Raw genomic sequence first — 17,657 nt, 5'->3', positions numbered from 1 at the left:
TGGTTATAGGCTACCGTTAAAATTGTTACAAATTATCTTCTGAAGAAGGCAGTACTGAAATCTGCTCCTGTAAGTAATGTGGTAGAAGTCATGGGTGAAGGAGGCATATTCTAATTTGAAACAAATCACAGTACATTACAAAAGCTCTGCAAAAGCCTGTTCTAGCTCACACAAGCTCCCAGGGCTGTCAAGAAAACACCAGACCTGAGTCGCCTGGGATCAGTAAGTTTAAAGACAATCTGTTCTTCCTGAGCTATGAGAGTCCTGTGAGACTACGACTCTGTTCCAAACTTCTGCTAATAGCAATGCCAACTAGAAGCATGGTGAATTGTGATTTCCCCAGCATAGCTGTGCCAACTAAAGCCCCAGATGACTCCACTGTTCTAGCAAAAATGCGCTTTTCCTGATATAACTTCTCCTCTGTGGTGCCATGGCCAGGTATGGTATTGTACAAACAAAAAGTACATCTTCACTGGTACAGCTGGAGCTGTATGTCTGCACTGACAGACTGCAACTGGGCATAGACATAAGAGCTCAGAATATCACACTTAGGTAGTAAGCAGGGTTGGAGGTTGATTATGTACAGCAGGCTTAAAAATCCATTAGTACCTCACAGAGGCTTTACTGTTCTCTTTTGCAGTATTGCGTTTACTCAGAGGAAGCTATTTTGAACTGAAAATATGCAAGGCTCTTTCTTTATTTTCCTCTTTTTTGCATGGAAAACAGCACCAGTTCTCACATTCCCTGCAGGTTTCAAGGAAAGCAGAGAACTGCACATATCCCTTGACAGACATCTTCAGGTAGGAAGAAAGATCCAATCAGGCATCTCAAGTTAAAAGAATAATTTGCTTGGAAAGTTAAAACTGTGATAAACAACCTAGAGTGATTCTGCCAGTGAAGATCAGAGGGGTCACAACCTGATTGCTGGAGACAAGGCAGATTTTAGGTGCAAGATAAAGGAGAAAAATTTGGGAGCACTGTGTTTTATCAGGGAATGAATGTTCCTGCAGTTCGGGCATTTGAAAATCGCATTAACCTGGAAAAGCCAAAGCAGGGACAAGACACAGACATGAACATAATAGATACTGACTGCAGGGGCTCCAGGGCAGCTGTCAGCTCTTCCTTCTGTAGTGGAGGTCATGGAAGAATCTTTTTGGTACTTACTTTTTCTTTTAAACCAGCACTATAGAGTGCATTTAAGCAGCAAAAATATTTCATTTGCGAACAGAAAGGATGAGGCCAAACATGGGTTTTACTTTCTATGTCTCAGCTACCTTACTTCACCTCATGCACCCAAAGACTATCTGGTCAGCTAAATGAATGTGGTGCTACACAGAGGACCCAGAAGGCAGCTGCAGAATAACCTCCTTGTAGAGGGGACTTGCCTGCAGGTATGGAGAGCAGAGCCAGCCCAACTGCAGCCTGGCCTGGGCTGGCACAGCTCAGCAAGTGTCCACAATGCTCAATTCTTCACTAGCACACAGAGTCACCAAGGGGCTTTTGCTGCTATGAACTGCACAGGCAGCTACACAGCTTTGGAGCAGAAACATTTTGGTTGAGTCACTGAACTGCAACTCAAGCCCATCTTTTCTCTCCTAAGCAATAACCAATGAGTTGTTTTTTCCACAGATGGCTGTGGGGTTTCCTGGTTATGTGGGCTTGGGTCAAGATCACAAAAATAAACACAGTAAATGCTTTAAGTCTCACCTGTGTGGATTCTTTTACTCTATGCTGGTTTGTAACATAAAAGAACTTTGTACCTTCAAAACAACCGGTCCTCAATTAAGAAAACTCTGTATGCAAAAAAGAAAAATATAGGCACTAAACATGTTAGGCACAGAAAGATGACTTTCTGGTGCAGTATACAAAGTCCTTCCTCTTGCAACTGGTCTGCCTCCTCTGAGGTCCAAGCTGTGCTTGGTCCCCATGCACAAAGGGGAAGGGCTTAAATTTCAGGGGCCTGGGCACTCTTTTGCAAAAATATAGCACTGTGCCTAGATGCCTGTTGTTGGTATGATTAATCCACTCTTGAACACTCAAAATCCCAGAAGGTATCACCTGGGATTTGGAGGGGAACATTTAGGCAACGTAAAATCGTCCAAGGTTAGGTGAAAATGAGCTGGGTGTTTATTTGTTTAAACCAGAATCAATACAGTAGACTGACAAGGCGGGGAATTATGGAAGGTTTGGCCATGCATAAGCTTGATTTTCTTGCATTTAAATGTCACTGTCAGCTGTAGGCAATGTTCCAGCTTGCGAAGTTTCACTGAAATTGGAAGCAACACTGAGCTTGGCAGAAATGTGATTGTAAGGTTTAATTGAAAGAATAAGCATGCTATTACAAATTAATGTGTAGAAGGCAGCCATGGTGGGTCCATATGGCCCTCCATTGCTCATTGATCATACACCCTGTCATGCACTTATCCTCACAGGAATCACTCAGCTTGCTGAGAACTATTATCCCCATTTTACAGCTGGAAAATAGGAGCTAGGAGAGTTACCTGTCTTGCTCAAAGGCATAGAAAGTAATTGATCAAGGGAACGGCTAATCTTTTCTTCCTTTCCAGATTGCTTATAATTTTTCCCTAATGAAAATCACTTCTTATCTGATAAATTTATATTATGCACTGCAGAGGAAACCAAGAGAAGCAGTGTATTTTAAAAATAAATCATTAGAAGCCGACACGGGTTTAGCAATTTACTGTAATTTCAGTTTGATTTTCAGTTTTCCTGTGAAAGATCTCAAATTTACCGTCTTAGGACTGAATGAAACAGTAATTGTTAAAATGTACTTGTTTGACTCCTGACGATCTGTGGGTCATAATTTTCTATTTTTCCCTGAAAAATTACTTTTAATTTTTTAAGGTAAAAACCATACCTTTTCTGGCTATCAGCTCCATGCAAACACTGAATTATTTTTTCTGACAATAAATATTTTATCAGAGAAAAAAAAAAAAGATTAAACAACTCTACAGCAGATGAATTTTGCCCTGCACTTAATGTATGACTTGTTGAGAGTTTCACTTGGTCAAACATTGTTGGCTCTCTCTTATGCTGCTATAATCGTAGTAACAGATAATAAAGCCTTGTTCATGTTACTTTCTCTTTCCAGGGAAAAGTTGCCACAAAGGGGCTGTGAGGTTTGGCAGAGATATGTATGTGCTCAGAAAATAAAGTTTGTTTTTAAATATGACCTTATCCTACAAAATCTGGGGAATTTCCCTTTAGTCAGCCTGAACTTCGGCCTTATTAACATCTTTCTTCCCTTCTGAGTTGATGTTATCCATAATGAAAAAGCTTGCCAATATTACACATATGCAAAAATGAGGAAATAGTACAGATGTGGATATCCTTTTTGATGGAATGTGAAACAAAATGTGGAATAAGGAGTTCTCCTTTGTGTTGTTTGGATGTAGCCGCATGTAGACTAACAAAGGGAATCTTTCCAAGGGACTCTGTAAGTTAAATATCTGTAAGAGGTATAATCAAGCTCTTGAGATTCACCTTAGCAGAGGTAAGGAGTTGTAAGGTAGGAACTCCATGAGACTTATCTTTCAAAAACAGAGCCGCCATCTGACTTAAAAAATCTGCTGATTGGTCATGGTTCATATGCATAATGCCAGTATCAGTTACAAGGCTTACACGCACATGCTGTTCAATAAGCCTCTACCTAGGGTGACAGACTGTAGTCTGGTCTCCCTGAATAAATAAATAGATAAGTAAAACAGAAATCATACTTCGCCTTTTTGGAGGACATACTGCATGAGAGAGAAAGCACAGCAGCATTTGGGGTCTCACCAGATTCTTTCCATGACAGCAAAAATACAAGCAATGTAGTTAGGTAGTATTTCTTTAGCCTTTTTATTTAACAGAAATTAAGAAAGAAGCCTCATTTAAGAAGAAGCCTCATTTCAGGAGTCTGAAGAAACCAAACAGCAAAAAGCAAGTTCCTCACTCAGGAATCCTGAAGTGTGCCATGCAAGTAAACCCTGCATTCCCGAAACTGGGTTTCTTTGCTACTTCAGAAAAGCATACACAGCAGTACTTTTCCCTGCTCTCCACCTTAGCACACATGAAGGCTATAGACTCTGCAGCCTGAAAAGTCCTTGGCACAGCCATTGACAAATCTGAAAATCTTTTGATTAATGACTTACCTGATAGCAGCTGTTGGCACTTCCCAGCTTAACACTATCTCTAATGTCAGATGAAGATACCAAAACAGAGCAAGAGAAAATGGCATTTCTCTTAGTAAGGCAATGTATCACAGATAACCAACTCTCGTCTCACCTTCACAATCCTAATAACGACCTCACATGCATGACAGTGTGAAGATTGCTGCCACCTGACAACCAAGTAGGCATTTTGATTACAGCAAGCATAGGACAGGTGAAGTCTGTCCTGACAAGTGAGCTACTGATCCTACCTCTTTAGGGGGAAAAGTCTTTGCAGAAAACTGATTAAGGAGGATTTCTAACCATGACTTTAGCTCAAACTCAACTGTTTTTTCATCAAGTCATAAAAATATTCCACCTGCAAAAGGAGGGAATAGCAAAGAGAATCAGTGTTATGAGTTATGCTTAGAGGTTGGTATTTCTGGAAGTGCATTTTCAAGATAGAAATATAGGCAGTCAATATTAGAAATGCCAGTTTTGAGGGTATGTCAATAAAAGTGTTGAATTTGAGGTTTTTTTCTTCCTTTGCATTTTCCTTAGTTTTCTGATACTGTGGCATCAAGCATGGTTTGACATTCTCAGATTTTCTGTTCTTTGCATGATATAAGTAAGGACAGATTCTGTAGTGCAGGAAGGGAATGTTGTTAATGTTTATAATGCTTATAAGCATTTAAGAACAATGTGAGCCTTAGCTGGTAGTATCCAAAGCAATGGACTTAAAAGATATTGGGACAGAGCCTGATCTGTGGAAATTTAAATTTTTTTTTCTAGTTCTTATGCAAAGAGATGTCCTAAAAAATCGGGAGTATTTTTCACTATCTTTTAAACAGTCTTCAGCCATTTCCTTGTGATGAAAATACAAAATCTTCAGTTCTTTTCTTTTCCAATCTGGGACTTCACGGTAAAGCAAATATTGCAGTCTTTGCTCATGCGTAAGGCTTGTACAAGCCAAAGGAAGGTAAAAAAAAAAAAAGAACCAAGAATTCAGCAATGACTTAAGCAAGGTCTGGTGCATAAAAGTTTAAGAGCCATAATAAAAATGGCTAGCACCTGGGAGAAACTCAAATCGCAACATTTCATAGGAGCATGACTTCTTAACTGGCTTCAGCTCTGTAAAAACTGCCATGGCTGAAAGAGCAGTCCTGACCTCCCTTTGTGCAGAGTCTGTAACATGCCTCTGCCTTCTTGTGGTCAAGCAGTGGTCTGGTCTCTCTGCAACTGCTCTGGTGCCAGCAGTGCCACAAAGGGAAGGTCAGGAACAGAGCAGCTGGAAATAAGAAGAATGGAGCCATTCTTTTCATCATGCTCAGAGTGTGAACATCACCTCAAGTTAGGATCTGAGCTAATACCAGTTGAAGTTTCCACTGACATCATTGTTTCTACTGGCTCTGCTTGGTGATGATCTACGTAAACTTCACCTAAAAGGCAGGTAAGTCAGAGTCGTTTTCAGCTTAGTTATGGTACTCTAGATAAATTCATCCCTATCAAAATGAGTCAGAACAGCCCTAGCTGTTTTACAGGTGATAGTGCCTCTGGCAGTGGCAGCCTCCCAGCAGGTATCTAATTTTTGTATCTGTAAAGAATGGGTATAAAATTACCTCCCTTGCACATATAAGCTTGCAGAGCACACTCTTCCATATCATGACACAGCTTCAGCTGCATAGGCCCCATCTAGACCAGGGCTTTACCTATGTCTGCTTTGGGCAGGCCCAGAGGGATCTTTTAATACCTACTCAGTACTGATACATACTCAGTACTGATGATGGTAGAGTAGATCAGTATTGACTTGATCAGCCTTTTGTTTGAAAGGCATGTTTTGTGGAGTATGAATATGCATCTGTGGCTTAGAAATGCAATTGTTCTCTCATCCAATAAGAAGACAATTTGGCATATTTAATTATTAATTTCCTTGGATAATTATAGAGTTTCTAAATTAAAGTTTTTGTGCATTTTACACAGTCTGTGATTAGAACTTATCCATTTGAAACATTTGTTTTTCTGTTTATCCTTTAGAGTTAGGTACTTATTTCACAAATACTGAGTTTGTTAGGATACTTTCTTTGCATATGATTTTTTTTTTACCTCACTCTAAAAAGTGTTAGCCTATACGGCCATCAAAGTAAAGGATAAATGCCTACACACCACTAAACATCAATTAACCAAGCTGAACCTTTGGAAAGAATTATTCCATGAGCAAGATGGAAAAAAAAAAAAAAGTTAAAACCAGAGGTTGTTCTGAAATCACTTCATGAGAACATAATTTCCTTTAATGACCCAGATGAGTTTATATGAGTTAAGATAAATTGTTTTGTTTCGCATAACCTGGCTTTGTTAAAGCTCAGAATTTAATACGCTAAATTTGTACAGACCTAATACCACCTGCAGGTGAAGCAGGGCAAATATTTTTTTACTTGGCATTAAAAATTATTCCCTTGGAAGAGAGAGAAGTAGACACCTTCTGCACTCTTGTATTTTCTTTCACAAGTTCCTCATTGGAGAAGCATCATGAACGACAAAGGTGCTACTACAGAAAATTTTGTTCTTCTTGGCAACAGGATAATTCTTTAGCAGCTCTGTTAAATTCACCACTGTGATGCCCCAGTATCAGAAAACTAAGCAAAAGGGAAGGAAGAAAAAAAACTTGAAATTCAACACTTTTGTTGATATACCCTCAAAACTGACATTTCTAATTCTGACTGCCTATATTGGAATCTCCAAGGCAGACTTTTCCTTCTGCTTTGTCCTCTCCCTGTATTATTCTAAACCTGATTATTTTGTCACAGCAACTTTACAAGACTATGTATCCCAGATCAGAGTCCTCAGAATGGATATTCTCCATCCCCATGAATATCAAGAATACAGTGCTGGTGGTGGTGCTGTGAGTGCTTTATTGAACAGAACTATTGCTATCCACTGAGATATTTCAAAAGGGAGCAATAAAGGGGTCTTTTTAAGTTTTGCTAAAAGGCACAGGTTTGTCTGTCTCTGAAGCCCACTCAGCACCTTCTAGAACTGATCTTCAAGTCATTACTACTTGGGATACACAGGTTTTGAAAGCTGTCTTACTGAAGCTTAAACTAGAGTTACAGTTAAGAAAGGTTCCCTTAGGATGAAAGTGGAGAGGCCAAACATACAGGAATAAAGCCCAATTCTGACATATTAGGCTCATTCTCCTAGCAGTAATTAACTGTTAGTATTTAACTATCTACAGCTTCATTAAAGTGTCCTGTATCCATGCCAGCTTTCTCTGAAGTCACTTAGAACCAAACCAGATGGAAAATTTACCCTGATGTGTACTTTACCCCAGCATGGATCAGTACTACCTTTAATCACAGCATTCCCTTCACTGAAAAGGGGGAATACGTCAAGTGTTTTGGTAAATATAGCTACTACACATGGCAAATGTCAAGATTTTAATGACACTCACTTTCAGTGCTTTCCATCTTCAAAGGGCTTCCCACTAGTTGATATACTTTAGAGTAACGACTATTCAGAACTGCCTTGTGAAGTAAGTGCTCAAAGCATTAAGTTGTTTTCTGGCTTTCTTCTCTCCCTTGAGTTCACTGCCCCAAAACCCTTAGAATGGAGGCTGTATTCAATCACTGCTACACAGTCCTGGCATGTTAAACACTGTTTCATGACAATATGGCTAGCAGGTAGGCTGTTTTGCTGCTCGATTTGTCCAGTATTCTACTTCAAGTGAAACAACTGGCTCAGGCTCTAGGCTTGGCAGGGTAGGTGCATGTCTGCCATTGTTAAAACCTCATTCTTTCCTTTGAGTGTCATATTCTTAGACTTCGGTGGAAGCCAGAAGGCAGAATACAGGCTTTGCAATTTGACTGTAGAGTTAACTTCTTTCTTACCACTTGCATCTTTCTTTGCTGGTCTTAAATGCCATGCTTCCTTCTTTTTTCTTTTTTTTTAATCCAGCTTTCAAGAATGTATTTTATAACAGCCCCCATCTATGGACAATTATGCTTAGTTAGCTGTACTCAACAGTGATGATTTCATAACATGCCACAAACAGGTGCCCATTAAATTCCTTTATTGGAGACAGAAACATTGCATAATTACAGATTTGATGAGGGGAAACTGCAAATAGTATAGACTGTTTCTACTGCCAGCAAAATACATTTATTACAGGATTTATAGACATACAAATATAAAGTGTTTCTTTCATGCCAGATGGTCCATACATAACAATACCATTAGGAGCTCTTAATTGTGCTTCTACGAAACCATTAGAGAAGAATGAGGTAGAGTTTCCTTTAGTTTATCCAGTATTTTTTCACACATCTGCCTTTTACTGGTTTTATATGCTCAGATCCTTGTAAAGTATGCAGTTAACTTTAACATTTGAGAAAACAGAGACCCTTCAGAGGTGTTTACTTCTCCCTCTTTAAGTTGTTAATTTCCCACTGCTTATACGCTATGATCCCAGTAACTACTACTGTACCCTTCTAAATACTTTGAAGGTCAGGTAGATTGGGACATCTGTCTTTCCAAATTTACAGCTTTGACAGAAATTGTTTGCAAATAGCTTCAGATAAAACTCTTACTTGTTTCCATCACAGCAAAGAACCTTTTGCACCCTATCACTCTCTACTGTAGTGGCCAAGCTAAAGTCCAAGCCATCTCCCAAGGAGATGGAGGGAATAGATTCACTCTGTCAACATCCTCTGCTATGGAATAGAGTTAATTATATACTACTGGGCCATTAGAAAATAAGTATAAATTATGGGTACAGAATGGGCCACTGACCTGTAGAAAACAGTTTCTCACTATTAGATGATTTGGAGCATTACCTGTTTGTTCCCACCTAATATTTTATTGTTTCATGACAAATAAGTGTGTTGCAGCTTTCAGTTAATATACTAGGGCACACATTATGAAAATGTAGGCACAGATGTAGGTATTTAAGCAACTGAATAAGAGCATTCTTAAATAGCAATAATAATATACTATCCTGAAAGACATTTGGTATACCTGGGTAGTCTCTCTTTTGGACTGTATGAGAATGGTAATGATGTTCTTCTGACATCCTTTCTTGATGGGTAATTTTACCCTCATTTGGTAGCATTCCTGTTCTGGAAACAGAAGACTTTGCTCTGGCATTTGCTGCAGGTATTTAGTACTTCATAAAAACCCGAGAGTGCACTAGAGTACAGTAGAGGAAAAAAAACCCTGTTATTTCACCTGAAGAGGCCACAGGTCCAGCAGTGACCAAATCATAATGAAGAGGGCATTTGGAATACAGGAAGAAGCTGATTACATAAAGAATGTTTGCTTTCTTCCCATAACCTACTAATAATAGCTCAGTAATACTATATCAGAATTCCAAAATGAAAGTGCAAAATTTAACAGATTCCATGTTCCTATCTTGATCACTTTGATCATAAAATGAAAGAAAAACTGTTCCTGCAAGATAGTACCGCCTGAGATAACTTTTGAATTCCTCCACCTCACACTTAAATGACTGTTCTAAGCATGACAGAATCAGGTCCTATCAAGAGTTAGCATTACTAAGAGAACCAGCTCTTAGAAACTTTCCAACTCTTTCTTAGAATAAAAGCACTACACTTACTTTATCTACTATTCCCTGCTTACCTCTTTGGTAAAAAACAAAACTGACCAGTAATGGAAAATCATTTAGAACACTGTAGTTAGTAACTTCCACAAAGTTGTCGTCTTTTTTTTTTTTTTTTTTTACCTTAACATTATTTAGCAGATATTTTAAAGACTTTAAAATTCTATATCAAGGTCTTAAATCCTCCTTAAGATCTTCCTATGAACATGAAATTTAAGACTTTTTTTTTAAGATAAAAAATTCAGGATTGTGGTAAAAATGGTAAAAACCAGACAAAATAAACTGAGTTTTAAGATAACCAAAGAGTATAAATTCATGTTCAGAGAGACACAAGGATCTATTCACTGCTATTACTACTAGTAAAATTAAACACCTTTATTTTCACTAAATTTGAGTGTGGTTGACACTGCTAGTGTGGTTAATAAGAATCTGAGCTACTAATTCCAAAATTTTATTCCAAATCTAAGGATTGACTATTCCTGTTCGGTATTGTTCTCTGCCTGCTAAGCCCTAATGTACCTGACTGTTCTACCTGAAGGTAATAGCTAAGTTAGCTTTGTTTACGGAGCTGGAGATATATTTGCCAAGTGTGCTGCAGATGGCACTCAGATTCTTGCGTAGCCAGGGGAAATATCCTGGAATTCCCACTAATAATGTTTAAAGCAAGGCATGGACAGAAGGATTGCTACAACGGTATTTCTTACTACTGCAATACCAATACTCTATTTTGCTATTATGACTAAACCTACAACTACTTATTAAGAAGTTACTTAGCTTAAATAATTTAGGACCTACAAATTATTTTTCCAAATCTTGAGAATAGCGACAAAATACAGTAAAACACAACTCTGACACTTCTTAACTACTAAATACTGCAGTTCAGAAAAACTGTAGTCAAGATTGATAGAGGTCTGTCTCAGTGCTGCATGACAAAGCGTACCTCTAGAAGAGTTGTAATCTAATGCCTCTACATCGAGAGGTACAATACTTCCTTCAAGCACATCACTTCAAAATAAGATAGCTCTGTATGAGAGGTGAAGGTGAATTCTCATTTCAAGATTTTTCTGTATGCTACTTCATATTCTGAACTATGTATTTTACTTGTTTATAGGTTTATACAGAAAATCTTAAATATATTTCTTATTTGAATAACATTTTTCTCCTGCATAATCAAGACACTGCCACTCTAAAGCAATGCTTCAAATACTGGACTCTACACAGCATCTTTCTCTGCTGCTTAAAAAGCTTTCTGGAAAGCTTATTCGATCTGCAGTAAAATAACTTTCATGTAAAAAGCTGGATTAGAGTTAAGAGTGGTAAAAGTGGTAATACTACTACTCTGCGCTTACAAAGAGGTTAGATAACTTGCCCAGGATCACAAAGCCAGTGGGAGTCTGTCTGTTCAGGCATTACATGTGCAGGTGATAAAGTGCAATTCTGACCCCTGAACACCTGCAAGATGACCAAAACGTCTTTCTTTTTTTAAGTATCACTACTGCTGAAAACAAAACACAAAGCAAAATTTGCTTTAATAGTCACTTTTAGATAGGAGGCGAAGTGGCATCATGATAGGAAGCTGAGGAAAAGGGGCTGCAAGTCTGTGTGGAAGGCAAAGAAAGGCAGCAATGAACAGCCCACCTCAGGGCACACTCAACCATCATTTACACCTGCCTGCCTCTCAGTATACAAGCCTGCCACTAGAAGTTTACCATCAGTAGGATGGATCCCATGCAGAGAGAGACAATGTGCCATATGTAGTCTGGCAGGCTGTGCTACCATCTCCGTATTCTATTTCATGGCAAGGCACTGTCAACAGACAGAGGCCACTGAATTCAAAAGGGTTCTTCCTCTGAAGAGGCATCTATGACATCAGTTCCAGCTGTTTTTCAGTCTACCTCCTTGGAAGACTATGTATTAGACAGATATTTCAAATAACTTGCACTCCAAATGAACCTTTCAAATATCACATTTTAACATATCACCATTCTGCATGCCTGAGGGAAAATAAGTATAAAGTAATTACACAGGAGGGGATCAATGATATCTCTTTGAATTAGGTAAACCGTAAACAAGAGTTTATCTAGAAAGAGGTCAACTGCTTTTTAGCTTGAGATAGTTGAACAGGTGTAAACAATTGCTGGGCAGAGAGAGCTCTCACTATCTTGCTTTTGTCTTATCAGACTTCCCTTGTATATCCCAGAAAAAAATTATGTTTGCTTTGCACTTCTATGGACTGAAGAGATTATCTACCCTAAGCAGGAAGCTTTATTAGCATTCTCAGAAGAACCTGTCACTGTAAATTCCCAGTGAATTTGCCCTTATTGCAGTTAACAATCTAGATAAGTAATACCAGTTGCTGAAGCCATAAGTTTTCATATCACAACAGCTTGTATGAAATACCAGTTTCATGAAAAGTTCTCTCATCTGAAGGACTTTTCCTACACATGAATCATGCTCACCCAACAGAAAATTAAAGACATGCTCAGTACTGAAAATAATCATCAAAAGAATGAAGGGGAGAAGAAAGACCACAAAAAAATTGGAGTTTGTTATTATCATGTTAAAGTAGCAGTGTTTGTAAAACATAAGCATGTGAAAGGCTGAATCTCATTTGATCAACCCAATTAAACATTAAATAATTGCAGCCAATTATGCAAATATCACACAACAATATTAATTTGTTGATCTTTTTTGAATAGTCTCAAATTCTCATAATGTTAGACTATCTTATGTCTTAAATGATCAATTAGCAGAGCCATAACTAAGTGATGAAGAATGGATAATTGCCTAGTTATGATGTACCATACTCTTTCTATGTAAATCTGTGGCAATTAAACCAACAGGGCACATGGAGAAAAGATGTGCAGATGTTCTTTTACAAACTGTTATTAGCTTAGGGAATACCACAGTTCTCTCCTAAATTTTACAGGCGAAAATAGGGGAGTGCAATACCAAACACTCACTATTATTTACACATACTATTTCTTTGCTTTCGTTAACAGGATTAAAAAGCAGTGGTAGAATGCAGGGTTGGAGAGCATGCAGTATCAGAAGAATTTCCTGTATTATACTGACCTGTCAGCTCCCTTATTTAGGTTTTAAAGTTTAAAATGTAGAACCTATTCACCCAGATACCATTTAACCAAGATGTTAAAGACAACGGTTAACATACACATGTTAAGACTCTACATATTTTCATTCTTCCTTGCTATAAAAGTCTAAACATTTCTGTGGGTCATTTCAGTTTCAACTCCCATCATTTTGAAGTGTCCATCAGCTCAAAATTTTCATTAAAAGAAAAAGTGTCTCTCTGGCAGATGTAGGAAACAGTGCAAACAACAACAAATGAAACCACCTAGTCTCCTTACATAAAATTACTTGAATCCAATTTAAGAAGAGTTTTACACAACGTTTAGGTTTACACCACAGTAAAATAATTCTGGTCCTTATTCATTCTGGTTGATAATCAGATTACTGCTAGTATACGGATGCCTTCAAGGAGATTTTTTATATGATACCTACCAACTCTATCAACATCCTGAACTGTTCACGTATGATACAACTACTTTGCCATACATCTTAAGTTAGATATTTCCACTTTTCATTTGCTGCTAAATCTAAGAGGAACGTAAGGGGATGTAATATATAGTTCAGTAAAAGCAAGCCACCTGTGGTTGCTCATTATATAATCTTTAGAGAGCTCCATGCCACACTCTAGTTAAAGGCACTCTTTAGTTGTGACACTTGTCTCATTGGATAAAACTCTCTACCCCACATTGCATCTTGACATATTCCCTATGTTAATTTTTCCACCCATTTAATTAAAGATACCAGCAGTTTATAATAGATAGTAAGGTACTGAACAAAGACCAGCACACAATACAGTTTCAAATGGTCAGAAAAGCCAACACACAATACTATTGCTACTATAAGTGAAATAATATTTTGTGCTTGCAGTTGTATCCTAAAGAGAAAACTATACAAGTTTTAACAATGGTTACATTGTCAGAAAGAACCTTCAACTGTTCTTCATTAAAATATTAGATTGGACTGCAGTGAAAGGTAGTAAAAGGCATGATTTGAGGGAGCAAAAGAAAGTGATGGCTAAGTAGGACTTGTCTTTAAAATCTGACCAAAAATGAACACAAAATCCATAAGGCTACATTTTAGCAGTTGTGTAAGGCATGGATGGTCTATTAGAAAAAATAGCATGTCTTTTTAAACTATGTTAATAAATGTCAGTAACTGCAGAGGACTTATAAAGCATGGGAGAAATACTGTTGGGTCTTAAAAAAAATAAAGTGCTAAATATTTCCCTTATCTGGGGATCTCTGGTGCATCTCTACTGCAAACTAGGGCAATAAATGTTTCACTTTTACCTCTTATAGGACTCCATTAGTGTCAATAAAGTTCCACCAGTTTTACACTGAAGTAGCACTTTGGAACACTGATACAGAATATGGTAATTATTTTTGGCAAGAGATATCTTAAAGCTGTTCAACAAAGCTGTGTGCAAAAAGAGAAAACTAATAAATATTACAGTATGATTGTTAGTGAATATTTGCAGAAGTAATTTCCCCAGCTACATGCTCAATATTGCTTCCAAATAGTATCAAGACTGTATATGAGAAAGTAGTGCTATATAAAGTAGTATTGCGCTTCATCAGAATGAAACCAGGGTTTGAATAAAACCTCTTTCCTTCTTATGCTAAATATTTTCTGTTGATAACATAGCTTGCTCCTTAATAGGAAGGCTCTGTTAAAGTACACCTGTGTCAATGGAAGCTAGATGCATTTCACAGTGATTGGTAAAGGGGACAAGAAAAACATTTTGCTGATCTAAATTACGTAACTGGATGATGAAAGAAATTCCTCAAGCCCAAGGTTTGGCTGCTGTAAAGGAGTTCTTCGACTTTCACAGCCACAATTCTCTAATCTTGTTTTCTAGACACTCATTTGGAAGGCAACACAGTCTGCAGTGCCCAGCTCTGTGCTAGGCCAGACATAGTCACTCTTGTCTCAGCAGAGCCTGACCCAGCTATTCAAATCATGTATCAAAGGATGTGTTCAACTATTGAAGAGGTATGCACTGCCCAAGCAGCCACTGCATATCCCCATGGAGGAAAAGGCAGTAGGTCAACAGGGAGCATATTGCAAGCATGATCAACTCAGAGAATTTGGGCCTGGAGGACAGAGCTGTTATTTGACAAAGTATGCACGAGGGGATCAAGAGGGCTACGTGAACTCATGAACTCCACACAAGTAGAGTACAAAAGGAAAGAGCATATGGCTAAACTTAATTGTTTCCCAAATACAGAGCAAAAGGCAGAATAATGTCAGTGCCCAGCTAACAGGCATCTTTGTGTTATATGGCAAGGCGCTCTGCTGATGATGGCAATCAAAACAAACCAAGCTGAAGAGCAGTTGAAGAGCATTTACAAGTTTTCAGACTGTATATAAGACACAAGGAGGCTCTAAGAAAACCATTAGGAAAGTTCTATTGCTAACATTTAGCACCTCTACCAAGACAGGTGTTTACCAACAGGATTACAGTAGAAATCAAAATGATTGCGTTCACATTTGCTGGATTGTGGAAACAATCATCCTGGGAGCAAACTGATACAGGAACTATGCTATGCACAGACAGCTACAGAAGTTATCATTATTCATGTTTGCTCTGTCTGGAGGGTCTGAACTCTTCCACCTTCATGACACCAACACTGCCCAGTCGCTGTCTTCTCTTCCATACTGAAACAAACAAAAAGGGAGCTTAAGAATAGAAGTTAAAAGTAGATGTGTATAATTGATAACTTTGCTTTATCCTCAGAAAGTCTAATATTCACCACCCATAGTAGTTTGCATTATTTCTTATGCCTTTACTTCTGTCATAGATTTGAGCAAAACCTAGAGGTACCTTGAAGCTTTATCCATCTTCCAATAAAGACTAGGAAGGAGCGATACTGACACTCACTAGAGATGGTACAGAATAGTTCTGCTTCACTAAAGCTTTCCGTCAATTTAATACAGTTACCCTGAGGTTAGTTCATTAATTCATTCATAAGTATGTCCCCACTCAAGCTCTAACAAATAAACACATTTGGTCTTATTTCCTTTTATTTTTAAGGTGGCTTTTTATTACAGCTTTCTGATTGAATGTGAAAGAAAACCTGTGACAAATGCAAGAGAGTACAATTAGAGAGAATTCTAACACAAATAAAACCAGTAGTCTTTTCATATGCAGACCAGCAGGATCATCAGGCAGAAGCAAAGGCAACCTAACACATGGAGCTGTATCCCTTCCAGGGAAAGATACAGTCCCAAGGCATCACTTTAATTTGTTAAACTGGCTCCATGTTCTAAAGCTCCTTGTCACCTATCCTGTCAACAATGCTACAGAGTGCCCCAAATATGCATGTAGGGCTCAAGTATATAAATAAAGCAGAGGTGGACAGACTAGCAGCAAATGAAAGCTGGGAGCCATTTCCCTCATAGCACCATGTTCAGAGTTTGAAAACACTTTTCACCGAGGAATAGACTGTTTAGATGCTTAGATCCTTTATGTAGGCTGAAAAGATCAGTTGATGGTTATTTCTCCAGAGAGGATAAAAGGAAGCTACTCTAATCCAGGTCCTGCATTGGCAGGAAAGGAGATAAAAGGACATTAAAGCAGGAAAAGACAGTAGCTCGAAATCAGAATAATCCACAAAAATACACTTCTAGATCCACAAAAAAATTATGTTCAGTGTGCTTTTGTTTTACTCTTTACTCCAGCAGGAAAAGCCTCTAAATGACTTTCATATGTCACATCTGCTTTTTCTTTTTATTACTAGTCCTGCTGCTCCTGTCCTGTAGTTCGCAAGGTGTTTGACTAAACACTGGTATGGTGCTACATAGGACCTTGGACAAATTGTTCTAAGGATTTCCAGCATTCCCAGATGCCAGTGTGGTTCCTTTGGGACTTCTAACCACAGAAAAGCAAATGTATCGTTAGCATTAGCTTAACCACAAAGCACTGGATTACCCTCGTGTGAGAGTTTTGTTGAAGATGGAAGCAAAGGGAAAGAAAAAAAAAATTAAAAAATCACTGCTTTTCAGAGAAAAGGTGGCATCCCCATTTTCCCAAATAAAAAGCAGGCAAAGGCACGGAATTATTTGTAAGTTTTGCTGGCTTTAGGAAACATTGTCATCCCATGCTTTGATGTTGATTTTGGAAACTGCAAGGGCTGGTCTGAGTTGCCCTTTGAACCTGCTTCCAGAATTAAAAAGCGAATGAAGATGTCATACCACAATCAAGTGTTTTCATTCCAGAAATAAAAGCTGATCTAGCTTCCTTTTCTGATTTTATCAAAGACTTTGTGACCTCAGGCTAATCAGTCCCATCCCTCACTTCCCTCCCCACAGCTCCTGCTTTGTAAAAATTAAGACATACGTTCTCCTTCCCTGGTTGTTTTCTGCCAGCCTACCTATTTAGACTGTAAAACTTTGGGAAAGATAAGGGTTTTGTCTAAATATCTGTTTACTGCTGTCTTGACTACAATGTTAAAATGTGTTTCATGCAATGTAGTATAAACATATACCTTGCCTTCCATCCATCCCTTCCAAGTTGCATCCTGATCTACACTTTAAAGAGTATAGCAAAATCTTGTTTATTCTCAAAGCATTGTACGCAAAACCACAAAAATATCCGAGTGGTATTTCAGTGAGTGTATTCCCAGATAAATGAATCTCATCTCTAAATCTGCTGACTCAACCAGTTATGAAAGACAGTGTACTATGACTAATTCATTAACTCATTCATAAGCACACCATTACTGTATACAATGTAAATTATTTAATCTAAAGTTATCAGCCTTTTGTAACCATGATTTCCACTCAGTGATAGGAAGGGAAATGTATAT

General features: G+C 38.1%; 1 protein-coding gene across 2 annotated transcripts in view; it reads right to left on the bottom strand.

The window, feature by feature from the left end:
* Positions 1 to 9,859: 9,859 nt before the first annotated feature.
* Positions 9,860 to 17,657, bottom strand: part of BCAT1 (branched chain amino acid transaminase 1) — a 62,729-nt gene continuing 54,931 nt past the window's right edge. For both annotated transcript variants that reach the window (XM_061353619.1, XM_061353620.1), the window contains one exon: positions 9,860 to 15,507. In XM_061353619.1, coding sequence (XP_061209603.1) covers positions 15,466 to 15,507 — 42 coding nt within the window. In that variant the 3' untranslated portion in view covers positions 9,860 to 15,465. The remainder of the gene's footprint in view (positions 15,508 to 17,657) is intronic.

This window comes from Neopsephotus bourkii, unplaced genomic scaffold (genome assembly GCF_033783945.1).
Source record: "Neopsephotus bourkii isolate Nb327-2 ecotype Australia unplaced genomic scaffold, CSIRO-AGI_Nbou_v1 NB_690, whole genome shotgun sequence".
Lineage (NCBI taxonomy): Eukaryota > Metazoa > Chordata > Aves > Psittaciformes > Psittacidae > Neopsephotus > Neopsephotus bourkii.
This window is presented reverse-complemented; position numbering and strand designations above follow the sequence as displayed.